Below are 21,629 nucleotides of genomic sequence, written 5' to 3' on the forward strand. Positions count from 1 at the left end.
TGTATTAGGATCCCAATGATTGCAGTACCAGTACCATATTTTAGATCAGTGGTTCTCAACCTTCTTAATGCCTCGACCCCTTAATATAGTTCCTCATGTTGTGGTGACCCCCAAACCATAAAATTATTTTTGTTAGTACTTCATAACTATAATTTTGATGTTGTTGTGAATCATAATGTAAATATCTGATATGCAGGATGTATTTTCATTCACTGGACCAAATTTGGCACAAATACGCCCAAATTTGAATACTGGTGGGGTGGGGGAGGGATTGATTTTGTCATTTGGGAGTTATAGTTACTGGGGTTTATAGTTAACTTGCAATCAAAGAGCATTTTGAACTCCACCAACAATAGAATTGAACCAAACGTGGCACACAGAACTCCCATGACCAACAGAAAATACAGGAAGGGTTTGGTGGATATTGTCCTTAAGTTTTGGAGCTCATCACCATCCAGCGAGCACTGTGGATTCCAATTAATGATGGATCTAGACCATACTTGACACGAATACTCAGTATGCCCAAATTTGAACACTGGTGGCAGGCCCGTAGCCAGGATTTTGATTTGGCAGGGGGTGGGAGGGAGGGGGAGTTGGATTTTGGTTGGGGGAGGGGAGGGCTGAGTCTGAGTGAGAGAGGATCTACCCTAGGAGACCTTTGTATCATTATCCCAATACCCCCATGCATATAGGATATATTGAGCATGGTGATCAGATCATGATATGCATAAACATAACAGTTTAAATAATAAATGTAAGACCTTCTAGCGGACCACCCTGAGAATTTCGGGGGGGGGGGGTGAAGCCCCTCAAGCCCCCCCCCCCCCCGGCTACATGCCTGACTGGTGGAGTTTGGAGAAAACTTGACATTTGGGAGTCATAGTTGCTGGGATTTATAGTTCACCTACAATCAAAGAGCCCCTTGAACAATAGAATTGGGCCAAACTTCATACACAGAAACCCCATGACCAACAGAAAATACTGGAGGGATTTGGATTCCTAAAACCATCAGAAATATGTATTTTCTGATGGTCTTTGGCAACCCCTCTGAAACTCCCTCGCAACCCCTCCAGGGGTCCCGACCCACAGGTTGAGAAACTTTAGATGGTGTGCAGTGTATCCAGATTTTAGTCCAAATGTCGAAAGAGCTATCCATGATGGTGAAACCTATTCAAAGTTTGGACTAAACCCCAGATCAGATTCACCGATCCAATTGGCATGGAAGCCACAAACGTCACTGCAGAACGTCACTTGTTCCAGAAATAAGGCATCTTGAAGAGCTTCTGGACCCACTTTTGAATCCTTTTTAGAGGGATCATATCACTGAAGCACCTATTGAGTGGAGCAGGGCTAATTGTCTTGCTCTCTCCTGGTTCTCCAGTGACTTTTGAGACACTTCCAAAAGCCATTTGGAGAGAAGGTAATTGAGTCGCCCATTTCTTGCTTGCTGCTATTGCTGCTGCATACCCAACCATTCTATGGCTGCTTGCCATTTTTTTTGTTAGAAAATGATGTTGCAGCTTTCCTTCACACACATTTTATGCTGCAGGTTTATTGGCGGTTTTACAATGCATTTAGCAGCATGATAGGTTTTTCTGTTGGTTATCTTGAGATTTATGGGATGTCTTGGATATCATGTGCAAAAAACGAGAAAGGAAGGCTCTAAATTGTTTATCTCTGATTCTAGGTGAGTGTGTGTGTGATGTTTATTAGGCAAGTTATAGCATTCTACACACGTTCAAAGGATATCTACTTTGTATTTCCATTTTTGACTCTGACCCCATCTACAGTGCATTATATGAGTCTGCACTGACCATATAATGCAGTTTCAAACTGCATTATATGGCAGTGTAGATCTAGCCTCATTGGAATTGAAGCGAGCCCTTGGTTTTCGCCCCTTACTGAGCGAATTTTTTACTTTCCACCTCCAGTATCGAATCAAACCTACACATTCATTTAAACTTATTGCTTTTTGTCCTACAGCAGTGTGAAATATAAATGGTTGCTCCCCCCTTATTAGCATGAAACTTTTATTCTCCCACACCAGGAGGGAAGTGTTGGCTCTCTTTCCCTTTCGGCATGAATAGGCGGATAATAAATGAGATTTTAAGCATCAGGTTTTAATAACTTTTACCGGGTGCCATAAGATATGAAGACAATGATTTTGAAATGAGCTCAAACTGCAAAGGTCTTTAACAGATTTAGAATGAGACAGGAATGTAGCTCCTGGAGAGAAAAGGGTTGTTTTATTGACCGGTTTGCAAAAAACAGAGCGTTTATAAAAAATGAAGACGGGCATTGTTTTGCAAAAAAATAAAATAAGATAGTTTATATCTGATATAGATGAGAGGTGGCAGGGGAAATCTGCATGTATAGGTGTATTTGATGTTGTATGTCTATCAATATATCTTAAAATATTTTTAAAATGTATCTTTCAGTAATACTCTCAGTTAACCAGCACTCATGGGGTTTGGTAGATGTGAGATAAGTGTAGCTTCTGGTTGCTTGAGAGTTTCTATTAAAAACAGGCCTAATACCATACTATACCCCATACTATACCATACTATAAACTCTGCATTGACTTGATATAAATATTGAAATACTGTAATTAAAAGCAAATAAAGGCAAATACAAACTTGATAATGTCACACAGTTTTACTATATATAAAAACAGTTTTTTAAAAGTATTATTTCTTTGATTTTTTTTGCTGTTGCTTGAGTTCCAGTTAACTGAAAGTCAATCATATATATGTATATGATTTTGCATGTCCAAAATTATATCTTAAAATATTTAAAAATGTGCTTTTAGTGATACAGTAGAGTCTCACCTATCCAACACTCATTTATCCAATGTTCTGGATTATCCAATGCATTTTGTAGTCAATGTTTTCAATGCATTGTGATATTTTGGTGCTAAATTCGTAAATACAGTAATTACTACATAGCATTAATGTGTAATGAACTACTTTTTCTGTCAAATTTGTTGTAAAACATGATGTTTTGGTGCTTAATTTGTAAAATCATAACCTATTTTGATGTTTAATAGGCTTTATCTTAATCTCTCCTTATTATCCAACATATTCACTTATCCAACGTTCTGCCGGCCTGTTTATGTTGGATAAGCGAGACTCTACTGTATTCATAAAAGCAAAACATATCTTGGTTGCTGTGAGTTTTCTGGGCTATATGGCCATGTTCCAGAAGGATTCTCTCCTGACATTTCATCCACATCTATGGCAGGCATCCTCAGAGGTTGTGAGGTGTGTTGGAAACTAGGCAAGTGGGGTTTAGATATCTGTGGGGTGTCCAGGGTGAGAGAAAGTATTCTTGTCTGCCTGAGGCAAGTGTGAATGTTGCAAATTGGCCACCTTGATTAGCATTCAAAACATGTCTTGTGTATGTCGTTGGGTTTCATGTTTTGAAAACATATATTGAATTATAAGGAGACCTGCATCTCAATCGCACCCACATTACAAAAATGACATGTCTCCATATGTCCTTTAGGGACATTTTCACCATGTTTTACTTCTTCCTGGGTCATTTTAATACCAAGAGATGCTTTAAAAAAACCTGAAAGTGATCGGAAGTCATATTCAGTTTTCTTTGGTTTTTAAAAAGCTTCCCCTAGTCCCAAAATAGCCTCAGGAACCTGCAAAAAGTGGTGAAAATGTACTCTAATCCTCTCCTGAGGGCATTTTGGAGTTTAAAAAAATACAAAATACATGACAATTTTAATGTCTTTTTACTCAAGCAGGGCCCTGGCCATCGCAAATCTGCCCTGAGGCTGTCTTAAACCAGAGGTGGATAAAATGAGTCGCCAAATGTTGGCGAGCTACAACTTCCCTATCATCCTGAACCATTGGCCTTCCTAGCTAGAACTGATGCAAGTTGCAGTCTAGCAATATCCCTAGAGCTGCACATTTCCCCTTATTGCACTAAATAAATCCACTAACTGAGATTTCCTGGCTATAAAATCATAGGCTCAAAAAACTGGAAGAGACCTTAAGGGCCATCCAGTCTAATCCTATTCTGCCATGAAAGAATACACAATCAAAGCACTCATTTCAGATGGCCGTCCAGCCTCTGTTTAAAACCCTCAAGAGAAGGAGACTCCAACACACTCCAAGGCAGCAAAGTCCACTGTCAAACAGTTCTTACTATTAAGAAGTTCCACCTAATGTTTAGGTGAAATTTAAACCCATTGCTCCATATCCTATTGGAGACTGTACCCACTTTCTGGGGCAATAACCTTTTGGAAATAAATGGCAATCATAACCTTATTGAAAAGAAAAAAATGATGTCACAACCGTTTGGCAAATGTGAATCCCCATGAACATGTGGAGACCACCTTTTGAAAACTACTAGTCAAGAAAAGCATGACTTTGTTAGAAGTCAATCCTTTGAACAAGTAATATTCATAAGCATTAATGTAATGGCACACAAGTAACTCAGCTGTTAAACTGAAGAATCATGTCTTTGAACTGCCAAGGACAAAGACATGCCACTACAAAATATATTTGGTAAGCAGAGGATGGTAGTTTCTTTGAGGCTGAAATTGCAGTTGTAGTTGTAATTGTAATTGTCCAAAAAGAAAGACACTCCCTTGAAACCTCTTAGTTTAAAATATGCACTCGGAGATAAAAAAAAGAGTCATATTTCAAAAATAACATATCTTGTTTGCTCACAAACATCTTGTATTAATTCACCATACAGGCACATTTCTTATTTAAGTTCAGGTATAGATAGGATGTAGTTCTCTGCGTGTTGAGTACACAGGGTATCATTCCTAATCAATAGTCCATAGTCTTTAAGTATAGTTGTATTCACTGAAGTCCATAAGCACACTTCTGTATTGAAATCCTAACAGCAACATGCATCCACCTCTACTGAGGTGTAAAGCGAACTCAGTAACAAAATGGAGTCCTGAGTCTGAACATGCTCAATACAATCACATGTCTATAACTCCTCCCACACCAAAGAGGTACAGTCAAATTGGCAAATTAACATACACATAGAATACAGGTTAGCAAATACATATATAATAAACAAACAGAGGCTTGGAAGCTTGCTATTTCCAACAAGAACAGCAGAAAACAAATCTGCCACCTGCTTAAAGTGACTTCCTTTCAAACTTCGAAGCATGGCTATCATGTCCCCTCTCAGCCTTCGTTTCTCCCAAGTTAAACATACCCAACTCCCTAAGCTCCTTCCAAACCTTTGACCATTTTGATTGCCCTTCTCTGGACACAAGGTTGTTTTGAACAGAGAATATTTTTAGCCCTGAAAAAAGTATTTTCTGGACAGAAAATAATATGTCTGCACAGAAATATTTTCTGTCTCGAAAATGCTGCTTTCTGTTCAAATCAACCATGTGTGAATTTTGTGTAAAACTAGCTTGGTGTCATGATCTCCAATCTGTGACGTCTCTGGTCAGCTGACACAGAACAGATACCAGCCATAAAACGGGCCAGCCATAAAATCTCAATGACCCTCTGGTATGTGAGGACCCCTATATATGTGGACCAAAGAGAAGGTTCTGGTATTCAGTACAATAAAATCTGTTGGAATCTACCAGTGTGTCTTGGTGCTCTTTCCTTTGGAAGACTGACCCACAGCACAACTGGGAGAAGAGAACCCGACAATTTGTACCGAATCAAGAGAACCCGGCACTTAGATGCCCAACGTTGCTCGAGTTATTTGAAAAAGTCATTTTAAAAAATTGTACAAAGTGCATAAGGTTGTGGGTGGACTACAACTAACATCATGGCAGGTTAACCCTGAAAAACTCCATCAGATATGTTGGGCAAGGTTGTTCTAGATGCATCATCATTGAGGTTCAGTGTGCTCTCTGGCTGTAGGGTAAACTACAACTCCAATTATGGTGAGTCAGTCTCCTCAAACCCCTCCAGTAGTTAGTCATGGGGGTTTTGGGTACCAAGTTTGGTCCATGTCCGTCATTGGTCCAGGTCCATCATCTCAGTTTCTCTGGTTGTGGGTGAACTACAATTCTCAGAAAGGAAGTTAGTTCTCCCCAAACCCCTCCAGTATTCAAATTTCAGCATATCAGGTATGTGTGCCAAGTTTGGTCCAGATCCATCAGTGTTTGAGTTCACAGTGCTCTCCGGATTTAGCTGAACTACAACTCGCCCAAATCAAGGTGAATTTTCCCCAGAGACTCTAGTATTTTTTGTTGATTATGGGGGTTCTGTGTGCCAAGTTAGTTCAAGGTCTGAACTCAGTGGAGTTCAGATGCTCTTAGATTGCAGGTGGACTGTACATCCCAGTACCTACAACTCCTATAAAACATGGTGAAACCTCTCTAGTATGTTTAGTTGCTGATCAATTCCTCTGTTTGCTGTGTGCCATAGAAAAGAATAGGAAAGGATTAAGGGAGAGGCAGTGGCTGGGGTCATGCAAATTCCACACCAATTGAGAGAGTAAGAAAGCTGGGATGTCTGCAGTGAAGGAAACACCAAACATCTAGAATGAAATTGTCCCCTATGAAAGCCTTAACTTGGGTGGGGGCAATATTGTGTTTGTAGAGGACATTGGCAGGGCTCTTGTACATGTTCATGGCGCTCACCATAACCTGCAATGTGATTGGAAAGAGGGCCATTAGTGTCTCCTGAGTTGTGGGAGTTATAGCTATTTGTGGAAATGGGAGTCTTCTGTGTGTAGATAAGTCCTGAATTCAAATAGTCTTTTTAAACATTTCACAGTTTTTAAATTATTTATTTCAGTAAGAATAATTAATAGCTGGACACAGAACACCAAAGGGGTTATTTGTAGCACTGAATATGGAAGCGCTGTAATTTTCATGTCTCTCTTTATGTGAAGACTGCCTAGAATCGTATCGACTCTTCTTGCTGTGGCCTCACATTCCTGGCTGAGATTCTATTCACTAAGGACGTCAAACACCAATATTCTTTTTTTCTTTACGTTTGATATTTACTTGCATTGCTGATGCTCAGACACTTTCCTACTCCTCCCTTGTCATCAATACACATTTTCTTTTCCAGAAGTCAGCCTCTCATTGAACACTGAAAAAAATACTTCCTCTATGCTCGACTCCGCTGCAGCTCTGTGGCTGGCTGCCAGTTCGGAACCATTGTATGAAATATTTAATGGTAGTAGACAAGCGCCGATATTATGTTCTTTTTAAGATTTATCTCCAATCTAATAAAACATGCAAGAACAACGGGGAAAGACAATTTAAGAAGGGAAATGAAGAGAGAACTGGAGTCAAAAGAAATCAGCATTTTTCTCTTTTATGCTTGTTTTCATGGGCGCAGGACGCCATATGCTCAGGACAATGGTATCTCTGGAAGTCTTTTGAAAAAGCAATAATCTGTACATCTACAACAAACTGCATTGTTTTGTTGGGGGTATGTTCAGGGGCTTAGTTGAATACTCAAGTCCTTTTCTAGTTTGAGAAGGATTTTAATACTAAATACTCTGAATTTTGTTGGTAGTTTGGATTAGAACTTGGGATGCATCTATGCTGCAGAATTAATGCAGTTTGATATCACTTTAACTGCTGAGGCTCAGTTCTATAGAATCATGGGAGTTGTAGCTTTACAAGGTCTTTAGCCTTCCCTGCCAAAGAGTGCTGGCACCTCACCAAACTACAACTCCCAATATACCAAAGCATGGAGGCATTGCAGAATTAATTGCATTCATTCTATAGTGTAGATCAGGCATGGTCAAACTTTGGCCCTCCTGGTGTTTTGGACTTTAACTCCCACAATCCCTAACAGCCTACCGGCTGTTAGGAATTATGGGAGTTGAAGTCCAAAACACCTGGAGGGCTGAAGTTTGACCATGCCTGGTGTAGATGCACCCTTAGTTCCTCTTTACACAGACAAAAAACTGGGAGATATGTTACCAAACAATATCATAGTATGATCATGATGGCAAAGGTTTGGTCCCAGCAGAGGCCATGTTGCCTGAGATGATGGGTGTTGAAGTCCAACACAACGGGATGTCAACAGGTTGAAGAAGATCCCTTGATCAGTTAACTCTTTCACCTGCCCTTTATTCTTTCCCCCATCTCTTTCCATTCCTACCAACTACCTAAAGGCGATGCTGGTTGTACATGACACTGTTGCCCAGAAGAATTTTGACCCAGTCCTCCCTCCTTTACCTGAAAATTTTGATGATGATTTTGATGAAGAGTCAGTCAAAATAGTTCGCTTGGTGAAGAATAAAGAACCTTTGGTAAGTGTGCAAGATGTACGCTGTATTGTTGTGGTAAAAAGGCTAGTGCTTGCAAAAATATATAAAGAACTCTACTGAATCCAATGAAAGGTTGATATTGGCTAGAATTACTTTCCCCAAAGTGGCCAACTAGATGGTTTAGAAAGGTCTGGCAGGGTGTGAAAGAATGACTTTCTTTGCATTCTGATTTTGTGCTTTCCCAGAAGAATATATTAGCCTTTCCCAATCTGGCAGTGCTCAGATGTGTAGTATTACAGCTCCCCAAATTCCCTGTAAACCATGCTGGATAGATATTGGTAGAAGTTGCTCATTAGGTTGCATTGGGTTAAGGGATGTTGCTCGAGAATCTGTATGATTTACAACTGAATCCATAGAGCTGCATGTCTGCACCAGATGCAGATCTCGGCATTACTGAACATATTTTTCTCCTTCATATTCCAGGGTGCAACAATCAGGCGGGATGAGCACACGGGAGCTGTGATTGTGGCACGGATCATGAGGGGAGGGGCAGCTGACCGCAGTGGTATGTTTCTCCAGTGGACGGAGTTCCTTTCCTCTCCATTACAACTAGAAAAGACAAGCCATCCATAGATCAGCTTCCTATTTTTTCCAAGGACAATTAGGCAAACCTTAACAACTTGCCTGAGTCAATTTGAGGGCATATATATATATATATCAGAAGTGACTTGAGAACATACTGCAAGTTGCTTCTGGTGTGAGAGAATTGGCCATCTACAGAGACATTGCCCATGGGACGCCCAGATATGTTGCTGGGAGGTTACTTTCATGTCCCTGCAAGCTAGAGCTGACAGATGGGAACTCACCCCATCTCGGGGATTCAAACTGGCAACTTTCAGGTCAGCAACCCAACCTTCAGATCAGCACTTCAGCTGGCACAAGGGTTTAACCCATTGCGTCACTGCGGCTCCTATATAAAGATATCACTCCTATTTGTGCGCCCTCAATTCATTTTCCATTTATGTTGACCTTAAGGCAAACCATCGCAGGGTTTTCCTGGCAAGATTTGTTTAAATGGGGGGTGCAATTGCTTTCCTCTGAGGCTGAGAGAGTGTCACCCAATGAATTTAAGGTCACCCAATGAATTTCCATAGCCAAGCAGGGGTTTGAACCCTGTTTCCTCAGAGGCTGGATCTACACTGCTCTAAAAATCGAGTTTCAGAAAGTGGATTAGTTCAATTAATCTGGATTATAAGGCAGTGTAGACTGATATAATTCAATTCAGTGCAGTTATTCCACAGGATAGGACAGGAGCCCCCGGTGATGCAGTGGGTTAAACCCTTGTGTCGGCAGGACTGATGACTTGAAGGTTGGGTTGCTGACCTGAAGGTTGTCAGTTCAAATCCAACCTGGGGAGATTGGGGAGGAACCTCCTCTATCAGTTCCAGATCCATCTGGGGACATGAGAAAAGCCTCCCACAAAGGTAGTAAACACATCAAAACATCCAGGCATCCCCTGGGCAATATCCTTGCAGACGGCCAATTCTTTAACACCAGAAGCGAATTGCAGTTTCTCAAGGAATACATCCAGGGCTGGGTGACCTACGGCTTTCCAGAATTTAATGGGCATTACCAGTTAGGGGTGAGGGAAGTTGCAGTCTAGCAATGTCTAGAGGAGTACAGTTTCCAGCTTGTGCTATACACAATGCCTCTTCCATGCTAGAAAAAGTTACCTAACCTTTAATAATCGTTCCCCCATTTCTTCTTAGGTCTTGTCCATGTTGGAGATGAGCTGCGAGAAGTCAATGGGATTACTGTGCTTCACAAACGGCCAGAAGAAATTAGCCAGATTTTGGTTTGTTTTGCCTTTTATATTAGATGCTAACTTATTAGGGCTGTGAAGCCCCTGATGGTGCAGCGAGTTAAACTGCTGAGCTGCTGAACTTGCTGATCAAAAGATCGGTGGTTTGAATCCAGGGAGTAGGGTGAGCTCCCACTGTTAGCCTCAGCTTCTGCCAACCACATGACCTTGGAGGTGTCTACGGACAATGCCAGCTCTTTGGTTTAGAAATGGAGATGAGCGCCAACCCCCAGAGTTGGTCATGACTAGACTTAACGTCAGGGGAAAACCTTTACCTAATCTTTACCTTATTAGGGTATGCAGTATTTACAGCACACTCTGGTGCACAATGAAAGTAAGTCCCATTAAGTTACATACTCCTTACTCTTAAGTAAGTGGGAAAAGAGCCACTTTTGTAATTTACTTGGGAAATTACAGGGAGCTTGGGATGTTACTAAAAGAGTGGTGTTCGGATATAGCAATAAGCTGTTTCTTCCTGTTTTGTCATATACCTGGGCAATTATTAGTAGATCTGGACTAATTTCATACCTCAAAATAGGATGGATCCTCCAACTCCAGTTTTTCTGCATATTCCAGTCAGACCACAACCAATCGATGGTCAACTAGATGTGCAATGGAATATGCATTATCACCTTTCCTGATGTTCTTTTCTTTGGTCAGCAACTACTACAAGGTCTTATAGTCTCTTCAGTAGGAAAGAGGCCCACTGCATAGTGGGAGGACAGCACTTTCTTGGAACCCAAAATCTCTTTTTCCATTCCTAGCTAAAAAAAATCCCAAATGACAGATCATGGGAAAGACCCTTTGATGCCAGAGACAATGGAAAGTTGCTACCACATAAAGAATACTATGCTAGAAGAACCTATAGCTTGCCCTGATACAGAGTTTGGTTTAGAAATATAGAAATGAGGAGGAAATGGCTTCTGGTTAAGGAATCTTTTGCTTCCAAACTAATACTTTCAAAAGGGGGAGCATGGTTATCCACTCTTAAATTAGTGTAGTAATATTATGTGTTTATATTTTGCTCACTGGGGAAGGAATTAATTGGTTATTTGCAACAAGTTACTCGCAAACTGCAGTAAGAACGCAGACTCCCGGAACATCCGACATTTATCTGGTTAAATGTTTCTGCTAAGAAGATTTCCATAGGCTCTAGTGCAAGTCTTGGAGTTGGGAACATGACTCCCTAGTAATGCCGCAATTCTACTTAATGCATTGACTTGGGCACAGCCTTAATTATAGCCATGAAGCACACTTCTTCAATGCCAAAAAAGGAGACAATGTGCCCAGTGCCTCCAACGCGAGGGGTGCAAAGCGAGGCAGTTCTTATCCCAAAGATGCTCCTTGACACTGCTGCAAATTACCACTGAAATTGCAAATGCCTCTTTGAAATGAAATAAGAGAAATGGGAGCAACAAAAGTTGGCCTTTCGAGATTGTAGACTCACCAAGGATACCTGAATCATCAGTGCTGTCTTCTGTTCTTTTAAAAGAAACTAGGGAACTACTCGTTCAGTCCTATCTCCCCAATCCCTTCCCTAATGTTTTACAGAACATCACCATGGAAGCCTATTCTGAAGCCCACATATTACAAATACAGTACAGACCTGTGTGCCCTGAGTCCAGGCCATTATTGTGTTTCAACTTGTAGAAAGAATTCTAGGAAGACCTAGAACTTACAAGGATTATTTTTATGGATAGCAGCTCTCAGAATCCCCTAGATCAGTGGTTCTCAACCTGTGCATCCCCAGGTGTTTTGGCCAACAGCTCCCATAAATCCCAGCCAGTTTACCAGCTGTAAGGATTTCTGGGAGTTGAAGGCCAAAACAGCTGGGGACCCACAGGTTGAGAACCACTGGCCTAGATGGAATGATCACTCTGTAGCTACTGCTCACCTCCACTGTGGGTCTGTTGTTGTGTGCCTTCAAGCCATAGATGAACCTATCATGGGGGTTTCCAGGACTGAGAGCATGTGTTTCATCAAAGTTCGCCCAATGGATTTCCATGGTCCTGTGCAGAATCAAATCTTGATTTCCAGAGTCCAGTGCCCAAATCAGTATACCATGCTGTCTCCATCATCTTTTACATTTCCAATATTAATCCATAAATCAGAGTAGGCAATTGGGTAGAGGGGGAGGTTGTTGTGTTGTGATTCCTCCAGTGGGTTACTTGGGCACAATGTGTGCTTCTATACCATTCATGGGCAAACCTTGGCCCTCCAGGTGTTTTGGACTCCAACTCCCACAATTCCTAATGGCCTACTGCACATCCTACGATTCCATCGAGCTAAGGGGCCCGTTCTACATTGTAGATGCTCTCAATGTCATCTCTACCGCAATCTTTGTACAGGTTCTACTAAAAAATAATAATGCAAGGCAACATGTTTCTGTAAACCTAACATTAAAACTAACAATACACACATACAAAATGAAGCCACTAGGATATGTAAGCCTTGAACAAGAAACAAAAACATTTTTAACCATTTTGAGTCCACTTGAAGGCTACTTCCAAAATGCACCCAGGGATGGTTTTTGTCTTCACCAGCCTTTACCTTTCTTATGATTTCTAAACTTACATATCTATTCTTTTTTAATGCTGGGATAGCTGGTGAGGCATGTTTATCTGCTCTCCCCTTTTTTTCTCTATTTGAGTGTTCGTCCATATAAGGAAATATGCAGTGACAGCTGCTGTGTACCTTGTCTATTGTTAGTAAGCACACATAATTGTGGAAGTATCATATGGTTCTTTCCTAGCTCAGGCTTTGTTTTTTGACTTGCTTACTTCAGATAATGCCAAATTCTGACACTGAAAATATTTCTCCAGCTTTCCTTCACTATGTTCCCAGTGCTGACACTACTTCAAAATTGGTTGGGCATAAAAATACTTTGTAAAAAAAGAGCTTCACTGTCAGAGACTTTGTTAATTGAGGTGCACCTGTTATTATTATGGACTAATTCACAAAGAAGCTGCCTCAAATAGCTCAGTATATTTTTGAGTTAGTCCAAGATGATTAAAGGCATCCTACTCGTTTTAGGTATAGAAACGGAAAGTGTCACAGGCAGGCTCAGAATTTCTTTGGATGTATTTACACTGTAGAGTTAAAGCAGTTTGGCACCACTTTTTAAAATGGCCACGACTCAATGCTATGGAATCAAGGGAGCTGTAGTTTTACAAGGTCTTTAGCATCCTCTGCCAAAGAGTCTTGGTCACTCAACTAACCTGTTGCACCCCAGCCAGAGTTCACCTTGCACTCAACATCAGCCAGGAATTCAAGAGTAGTAGTAAAACAGTTGATTAAGAAAAACACATATAAAAAGGAAAAATCACCATAAGAAGTAAGAAAAGCAAATCCAATAGATGATGGGAAAAATAGTCAACAAGTAATAAGCCAAACCAAACTGGCAATAGGAAAAAGCACTCCAAAGGCAATAATCTAAACACCCAAATCTGTTCCATAAAACAAGCTACAGGAACCAGAATCAAAACATGAACATGAATCCAAAAGCAAGACTATAAAAACTTTTTAGAACATGAATCCAAACTCTCAAGATCTTAGACTAAGACATGAACTGGAAATAAGACCTGAGTTCCTCGCTGTTATGCAGTGTTGCCTGTTCTGACTCTAAAGAAAACAGTCCTTTCATTTAAAGACCATAGGTCATGAAATCACAGCATGAAATCATGCCGTTGGCATCTGCTCTGACGCTTCAAGGATTTCTCATGATTCGGTTTGACCACTGGAGCTTTGCTCCCTCCTCCCTAAAATTACTCATACCATTAACTGTAAGTGTGTTCTCAGGGGAAACTTCCTTTTCATCTTCCCTCTCATGAGAAACTTCACTATCTTACAGTTCCTTATCTTGTGTTGCTAAGGAATGATTAGAGCAAAGGATCTCCCTATCGTCCGATGCCAGTCAGCTCGGCTCAGCAGTGTTTCCCTCTCCGGCCCCTTTTCACAGGCAGAATCCTGCTCTAAAATCCTCTCATTTTCCTCACTGGAAAACCCATCTCACCACCATCACTTCATCTTTAGCCATTGACTGAACTACAACAAAACACCAATTGCAGGTTTCTATAGCATTGAGCCATGGCAGTTAAAATGGTGTCAAACTGCATTAATTCCACAGTGCCAATGCTCCCCTTGTGAACAAGAAAGTGTTCAACATCCAAGCAACTCCCATAGAAAGAAAATTGCATTATAGATGCCAGGTGTGAGATGAAGTATTTAGAGCAAATAATTCTGTGTGATGCAAGCAAAAAAACAGACAGCAAGATGTAGGATAAATCAAAACCTCTGGCAAGCATTGCTTACTAATCAGTCTACTGATTGATTAATGAAAGGAAATGTAATAGATAAACGCAGTGAAGGTGAACAGAAATTGCCAAATGAATTACTGGAACTCAGATGGTTTTATAAGTAGAAAATAGGTGATTTGGTAGCATGTCGCTCAATAGGATTAATAGCCTTGTACAGTATTACTTTAGTGCTGCTGCCCTCAGATGAAAGAGTTGGGAACGTGAAACTCTCCACAATGCTGTTGCATCACAGCTCTCATCATCACCTACCATAAGCTTTGTTGGTTGTGAGTGCTGGAAATTCTAATCCAAGAAATGCTGCACATTCCTTTTCTGCCCTGATTAAAAGAAATCTTAGTTGCTTTATGAGATGAGCTTTTTGTTGCAGGATTAATTAAATCAATTACATTTCCTAATGGATTAGAGTGATTCTCCCTGAAGCAAGAGGCACCCACTTTGGTGTTTTTATGTTGTTCTTATTTTTGCATTGAAAAATAATTATTTTGAGGAAGAATATACTAGACTCAAGTAATTGGTATCATCTGTTGTGGCAGTAGTCCCACAGTGGGAGTAGAGATGGAGAGCGCAAGCTCTTTTGCTCTGTGTTTATTTCTTATGTGTTTATTCATAAGTCTGTTCTCTCTCAGTTCCACATTAATCTGCCCTAATTTCTGGGGGAAATCTGCATGAAAATGCATATGCATATACAGGCTTCTTATAGTAAGCTACACATTTTGCAGCGAATTTAGTGTAAAAAGTACGTTTTATAAGTATTTTGCTTTATTTTTAAAGCTCCAAACTGTGTCACAAACATTGGAACAGAGTCAAATCAGTACCAAAAAATGATTTGCGATCCACATTTTACTTCAGAAGGTGTGACTCAAATCAAATGTGGATTTAACAAGATTCTAGAATAACTATTTAATGGTAGGAATGGGGAACGTTAGTCTGCCCAAGTGTATTAAACTGCAACTGCCATCAATCCTTATTTTTCTGGCTTGGGAGTTGATGGGAGTTGCAGTACAAAAATATTCAAAAGGCAATACATTCCAAATCCCTACTATGTGAGCACAAGCCTTATTGAAATCGTTAGGATTCATTTCTGAACAAGTGTGGAGAAGCAAAAGAAGAAAATCTATTGTTGAAGGATTTCATGGCCAGGATCACGGGGGCGTTGTGTGATTTCCGGGCATGGTTGTGTTCTAGCAGGTGCCGTACAGCCCGGAAACCACAGAACACCCCCAAGGAGACATAAAGTTTATTTAATTGTTTCTATGGGCTTACATTCCTTAAAGGCATAAAATCCCATCTGATCCTAGAAGCTAAGCAGGATGAGCTCTGGTTGGTACTTGGATGGGAGACCAGATGCTGGAGACTATATTGCAGAGGAAGGAAATGGCAAACCATCTCTGAGTATACCTTGCCTAAGAAAACCTTATGAAAATAATTAAGACAGTACGGTAAATAGTTCCATAGCATTGAGTCATGGCAGTTAAAGTGTGTCGACCTGCATTAATTTTACAGTGTTGATGCACCTCTAGATCTTGTTCCTATCCTTTTCCATTTTATTTTGGAGATCCATACATGTTTTGCTTATTCTACAGTATTTTATGTCTGCTTCTGGTATGATCAGAAACGTTTGATACCAGCCCCCCAAGTTGATCTGGATTATTTTAAGCCAGTATAAAATGGGAAACAACAGGAACAAAATCTGTGAGTTTTTCAGTGCACCCAGAGAGAGGGAGATGGGTGAAAGTGAGTGATCCTTCCCAATTTTGGCTTTGCCCCACCCATTTGGGGCTTCGTTGCTGACATGTGCCCCCCTCCTTACCCCAGTTATGTACAATAGCTGGAAGTAGGTCGCAGGGAGACCCATGGGGATTACTTCTGAGCGTGCATACATAGGACTGCGGTGTGATACTGATAGAAGTGTTTGATCTATTAAATGTTGCAGACCTAACTTATTATTCTCTAACATGGCATGCCCTACATTTATGGGTGTTATTTATTAATATTACATCAATAATGTATCTCACGCTTTACAGAGCGACGTAAACAGGTCCTCTGAATACTTGTCACGGAAATGAGCTAAATGCCTCATTGGGAAGGGGAACATCCTTTCATCTTGTGGCACCCAACTTGGAAACAAGAAATCAATGCCTAAAAATCCCTTTGAATGGGTCAATTAATGTTGGCAGTGTTGAATGAAAGAGATCTCAGTCCCTCAGTGGAGAGGAGAAAAAATGTCCTCCTCTCTTCCGACACAAAGGAACCCCAAACTGTCAGGATTCCTATCCAGGCACTTGAAAATTCATTTTGGTGGGGAGAGCTTTGAGTAACAAAGGGGCCCTCCTACAGTCCTCTATTCCATTGTCAGCAGCAGCACTGTGTTTTTCAGGGAATGTAGCAATGGGGTGTATCTAAGATGTGATTTGTACTCCTTGAATGCTTTTAAGATTAAACATTGAAATGAAAAGCCCTTTTAGGGACAAGAGAAGTGCATGGAAAAGAGCTGTTCCCTTTCAGAACAGAACAGAACTGAGCTGAGCTGAACAGAATAGAACAGCCAAGAGTGAAGCAAGCCTGAAAATGCAAGCATTGTTTAGAGCCACATAAGTGGAAGGGGACCTTGGAGGTCATCTATGGTAGCATCACTGACGTATTGTTGTTCAGCTAACCTTTATATGTGTGTGTATCTGTCTTCAAGTTGCCTGGTGATTTATGGCGATCCCATAAATTTTATTGAGTCTTCCTAGGAAAGAGTTACTGAATAGTAGTTTTGCTACTTCCTTCCTTTGAAATATAGCCTTCATTGGTGGTCTACTATCCCAGTACTAACCAGGGCTGACCCTCCTTAGCTTCCAGGATCAGACCGCATCTAGTGCCTTTAGGGCAGCGGTTTCCAGCCTTTTTTTTTTTGACTAGGAACCATTTGACCAGGCACCACTTTGACCAGGGACCGCTCTCCAACATTAGTACCAAAAGGGCTACGTATCAGTTTTTGGTTAACTTTAGATTCAGTTTGGTTATTTGGGGTGCTGATTCAGAAAATTGCATTGGATAGACCACATCAATTCTAGTTTCTGATACAGAAAATATGCCACCCAGTAGTCACCATCTGCTCACCCATAGAAAACCACATTTAATAATCTAGAGCTGTTGTGGTCTACTCAATGCAATTTTCTGAACCAGCACCCCAAATAACCCCAGGAACAGGCCTAAAAATGAAAAACACCAAGAAATTTTTTTTTTGGTTGGGCTGTTTTATCCATAGTAGTAACGGTGAGGCTGCGGACCACATTTTAGTTTTTGTAGACCACTGATGGTCCATGGATCATTGGTTGGGAACCACTGCTTTAGGATATTTAGGCCATATACTGCTTCTAAATGAGGACAGGGGTGTGCTTAGGAATTCTATCCCCAGAAAAGCTGGTTTGTGCAGCCTACTCAAAAGATGCAAATGCAGGGGATCTACATATATTGGTTTGTTTTGCATTTCCTAGTCGTGATGCAGGGACAATGCATTAGCTTTGATCACTGGGAAAAAATCCTCCATAATCTCCGCAGTCTTCTCCATCTCCTTGCCTGCAGTGGCATTGGCATGTTTTTTAGAATTGTAATGGGAATATTGGGTATTCTATGAAGAGCAAGCTGGCGTTTACTCAAACATTACGTTCCATTATGTTTACTGCATTAGGTAAATGTGGATAGGAGTCCTAAGCAAACAAAATCGTGAAGCTGTATTTGTCATGGTTTGGTTTTCTTTTTGTTCTTTTGTAGATCCAGATTTGCAGTTTGTGTAGAACAGAGCTCAGAAAAGTTTAGTTTTTGGAGTGCAAATGCAGAATCCCTTAGTCAGCATGGCTGTGGGGATTCTGGGAGCTGCAGTTCAAAAGAACTTACATCTCCAAGTTAAAAAAATGTAGAATTCAGAAAAAGTTAAGAGAGGTGGTGTGGTGTAATGGTTTGATTGAAAAAGGACTCTGAATCCCCACTCAGCTAGGGAAATCCACTGGGTAACCCTGAGCAAGTCACACACTCTCAGCCTAAAGGAGGCAATGGCAAGCCTCCCCTGAATAAATTGGACCAAGAAAAACCTGCAATAGGCTTGCCGTAGGGTTGCCCTGAATCATAAATGACTTAAAAATCACAAAACTGGATGGACCTTATAAATCCTTCCAGTCATTCTTCCCAATATCATTACATCATTTTTGTACAGTGCAGTCTGTTTACACTGACTGTAGCATTATCTGGAGCAGCTTTATCTGGAGGTGCCAGGGATTGGATCTGGCACTTTTTTTGTGGAACAGGAGTACTTTTCCATTAAGGATTATGTTACTAAGCTAGGGACTCCCACCAACGGGGAAACCCTGCAGCACTGAAATGGCAAAAACAAATTGCTAGATACCAACAGGCTGGCCTTGAATCTCACTGCAGGCAGCTAAGGAACTAAACAACAACTAAAAAAAGAGGCAGAGCAAATGCAATCAGCATCATTCTATTGAGAAAGGCAGACATCAGCTTTAAAAGCATGTTAGGGAGAAAATCAATTGAAATCCAATTTGTTGTCATTACCTACTGGCTAGGAGATCTAGAAGGATATAACTCTGATCTTTCCCAGGTTGGAGTGATAGGAGAAAGATCCTGTGAGTTACTTGTCTCAAATCATTTTGCTGCATTAGATAATAGGCAATATGGCATCTTCTCATTTCACTTAGAAAAGGCAATCAGCATGGCAACTGAGTCTTCATTCAGCACTGGTGATGGGGAAGCACCTTCTGCTTCAGTGACTCCCAAACTCTGGTCCTCCAGGCATTTTGTCTAACCCCTGTCATGCAGGAAAAGCACAATCAAAGCACCCCGAACAGATGGCCATCCAGCCTCTGTTTTAAAAGCCTTTAAAGAAGGAGCCTTTACACTCCAAGGCATTGAATTCCCCTGTTGAACAGTTCTCATGATCAGGAAGTTCTTCCAAATGTTCAGGTGGAATCTCCTTTCCTGCAATTTAAACCCATTGCTTTGAGTCCTAGTCTCCAGGGCAGCAGAATACAAGTCTGCTCCCTCATCCTTATGACATCCTTTCACATATTTATACATGGCGATCATGTCTTCTCTTACCCTTCTCTCACCCTTCTCTCCTGCAGGCTAAACACACACAGCTCTTTAAGCATCTCCTCATAGGATATGGTTTCCAGACCTTGGATCCTTTTAGTTGCCCTCCTCTAGACATGCTCCACCTTGTCATCATTTTGATAGCTGAAGTCCAAAATATCTGGAGGATCATAGATTTGAAATCTCTCCTCTGCTTCACCTGATATAACTGATTAGATTGCCTGTAACTGCAGTTCTCAGCATTTGTCCCACCACATATTTTGGACTCTCAGAATTCCTTGCCTTTGGACATTCAGACTAGGTTTTGAGCAGATGAAGTTCAAAAAATACCTGCAGAGGACCAAAGATGGAGAAGCACTTGTCTGCAACATGCTGCTCCATCTGCCAAAAGAGAATAACCAGGATACTGCTGTTGCTATAATTTCTTCCATGCCATCCAGCATCTGACACATGTAGTTTCAGTGCTTTGTGGTAGGACTGGCCTTATGGAAGTAGTACTTCACATTTCATCCAAAGGAAATTAGGATGAAACCTGTGGTTGCATCCCATCTGGTAATCCCACTAACTCAAAGTGGGAAACTAGCTGGATTGAGGGCGGGTAGTCCAACCCATGTAACTTAGCTCCATGGCCAAACAAAGGATTTATATCAGGACACAACAGTAACGTAAAACTTCATGAGAGTATTTGGATGCACAGTTTAGGCATCCAAAGAAAAAGAGTGGGAAAAATGATTGCGAGAATGTGAACAAAGCAAATCTTAAGAGTTCTGGGAGTGAAAGGTTTTGAGAGTCTCATAAATCTTTGCAATGCTAGGAATTAGAGAAGTGAAGGCCCATTTCATGGAGAGGCAGGATTCCAGCAAGCAAGCAAGAAAGAAATTAATTGCCTTCCACTCTGTTAAAAATGATGGCTCTCTTTGGCTGTTTCAGAGCAATGGGCACTTGCAGAAATTTCTTGCTTGTTACTATGATATTTCTGCAGGGTAATTCGTTTGACTCATCTGACTTATGTTTTCCTTTAGCTATTGAGCATACCCACATGGCAGCTAGAAATACAGGTGCATTGTTCTATTTAGGAGAATGATAGCTCAGTGGAAGTGTACATGTCTTGCATGTAAAAGGTCCTGGGTTAAATTCCCAGAAACTCCAGGCTGGGTAATGACGGGAGTTTTGAAATGATGCAGAAGCCCTGCTTGTCATACAAGTCTTCCAGAGTATATCCAATTGCAACTGTTTTCTATAGAAACTGTAGTTTGGCTTGCTGGAGAATTACCAGTTTGGCTGCTGTAAACAATACTGAGCAAAAGACTGGATCCAGGGTATCGAAGTATCAAAAGATCAAGCTATACCTGTTTTGCCAATACAGCCTGGTTTTTCATTTTCTTTCAGGCACAATCCCAGGGATCAATAACTCTGAAAATAATTCCAGCCATTAAAGAAGAAGATCGCCTAAAGGACAGCAAGGTAAGAATGTTCTTGTCAGATGTAACTTTGTGATGATCTTGAATCATACTATGGAACAGGTACAAATCCTCTAGTTTTGTGGATTTTACTTTTACGGATTTGATTATTTGTGGATTTGATTTAAAATGTTCCCTGTAGGAAACTCTAGGTCCCACAGTGTGACACTATGATCAACTTCCACCAAAAACAGACCACAAAGTCATGCAGGAGAACCTAGATATCCTAGTGAGGTGTTACTTCAAATAAAAAACAGCAGCATTTTAAATTTGTGGATTTCCCTTTTTGTGGAGGCCCTGTGTCTCTTATTCCAGTGAATGCGAGGGATTACAGTATAACAAGTTGTGATGGGCACCAACTTGAATGGGTTTAAAGAGGAATTGGACTCATTCATGGAGGATAGTCGCTATTTTCCATGGTGGATATATATTCCATGTATTAACAGAGATACTGTGTTGCTGTATTTTTGGAAGGCACAGTTGAATTTATGTCCTACTTATGGACTTCTCACTGGGGCATTTGGTTAGCACTGGGAAACAGGATTAAATAGATCTTTGGCAATTTTATTTTCTCAAATAGGCAAGAGCCACAGTTACAGGATTGGTTTGTGTGGGCTTAAAATCTTTCATGCTTTCTGCAGAATGTATGAGTTGAGTGGGATGGCATTTGTCAATGGGCACTTTTGTCTTCAGACAAAAGCTTCAGGAAAAAAAGCTTCTGTCTTG

General features: G+C 40.8%; 1 protein-coding gene across 1 annotated transcript in view; it reads left to right on the top strand.

Annotated features, from left to right (window-relative positions):
- mpp3 (MAGUK p55 scaffold protein 3) overlaps positions 1-21,629 on the top strand; it is a 76,082-nt gene that overhangs the window by 22,579 nt on the left and 31,874 nt on the right. The window contains exons 6-9 of the mRNA XM_003222672.3: positions 8,080-8,217; positions 8,659-8,740; positions 9,945-10,030; positions 20,833-20,907. Coding sequence (XP_003222720.2) covers positions 8,080-8,217; positions 8,659-8,740; positions 9,945-10,030; positions 20,833-20,907 — 381 coding nt within the window. The remainder of the gene's footprint in view (positions 1-8,079; positions 8,218-8,658; positions 8,741-9,944; positions 10,031-20,832; positions 20,908-21,629) is intronic.

Source organism: Anolis carolinensis, chromosome 6 (genome assembly GCF_035594765.1).
Source record: "Anolis carolinensis isolate JA03-04 chromosome 6, rAnoCar3.1.pri, whole genome shotgun sequence".
Classification (NCBI taxonomy): domain Eukaryota; kingdom Metazoa; phylum Chordata; class Lepidosauria; order Squamata; family Dactyloidae; genus Anolis; species Anolis carolinensis.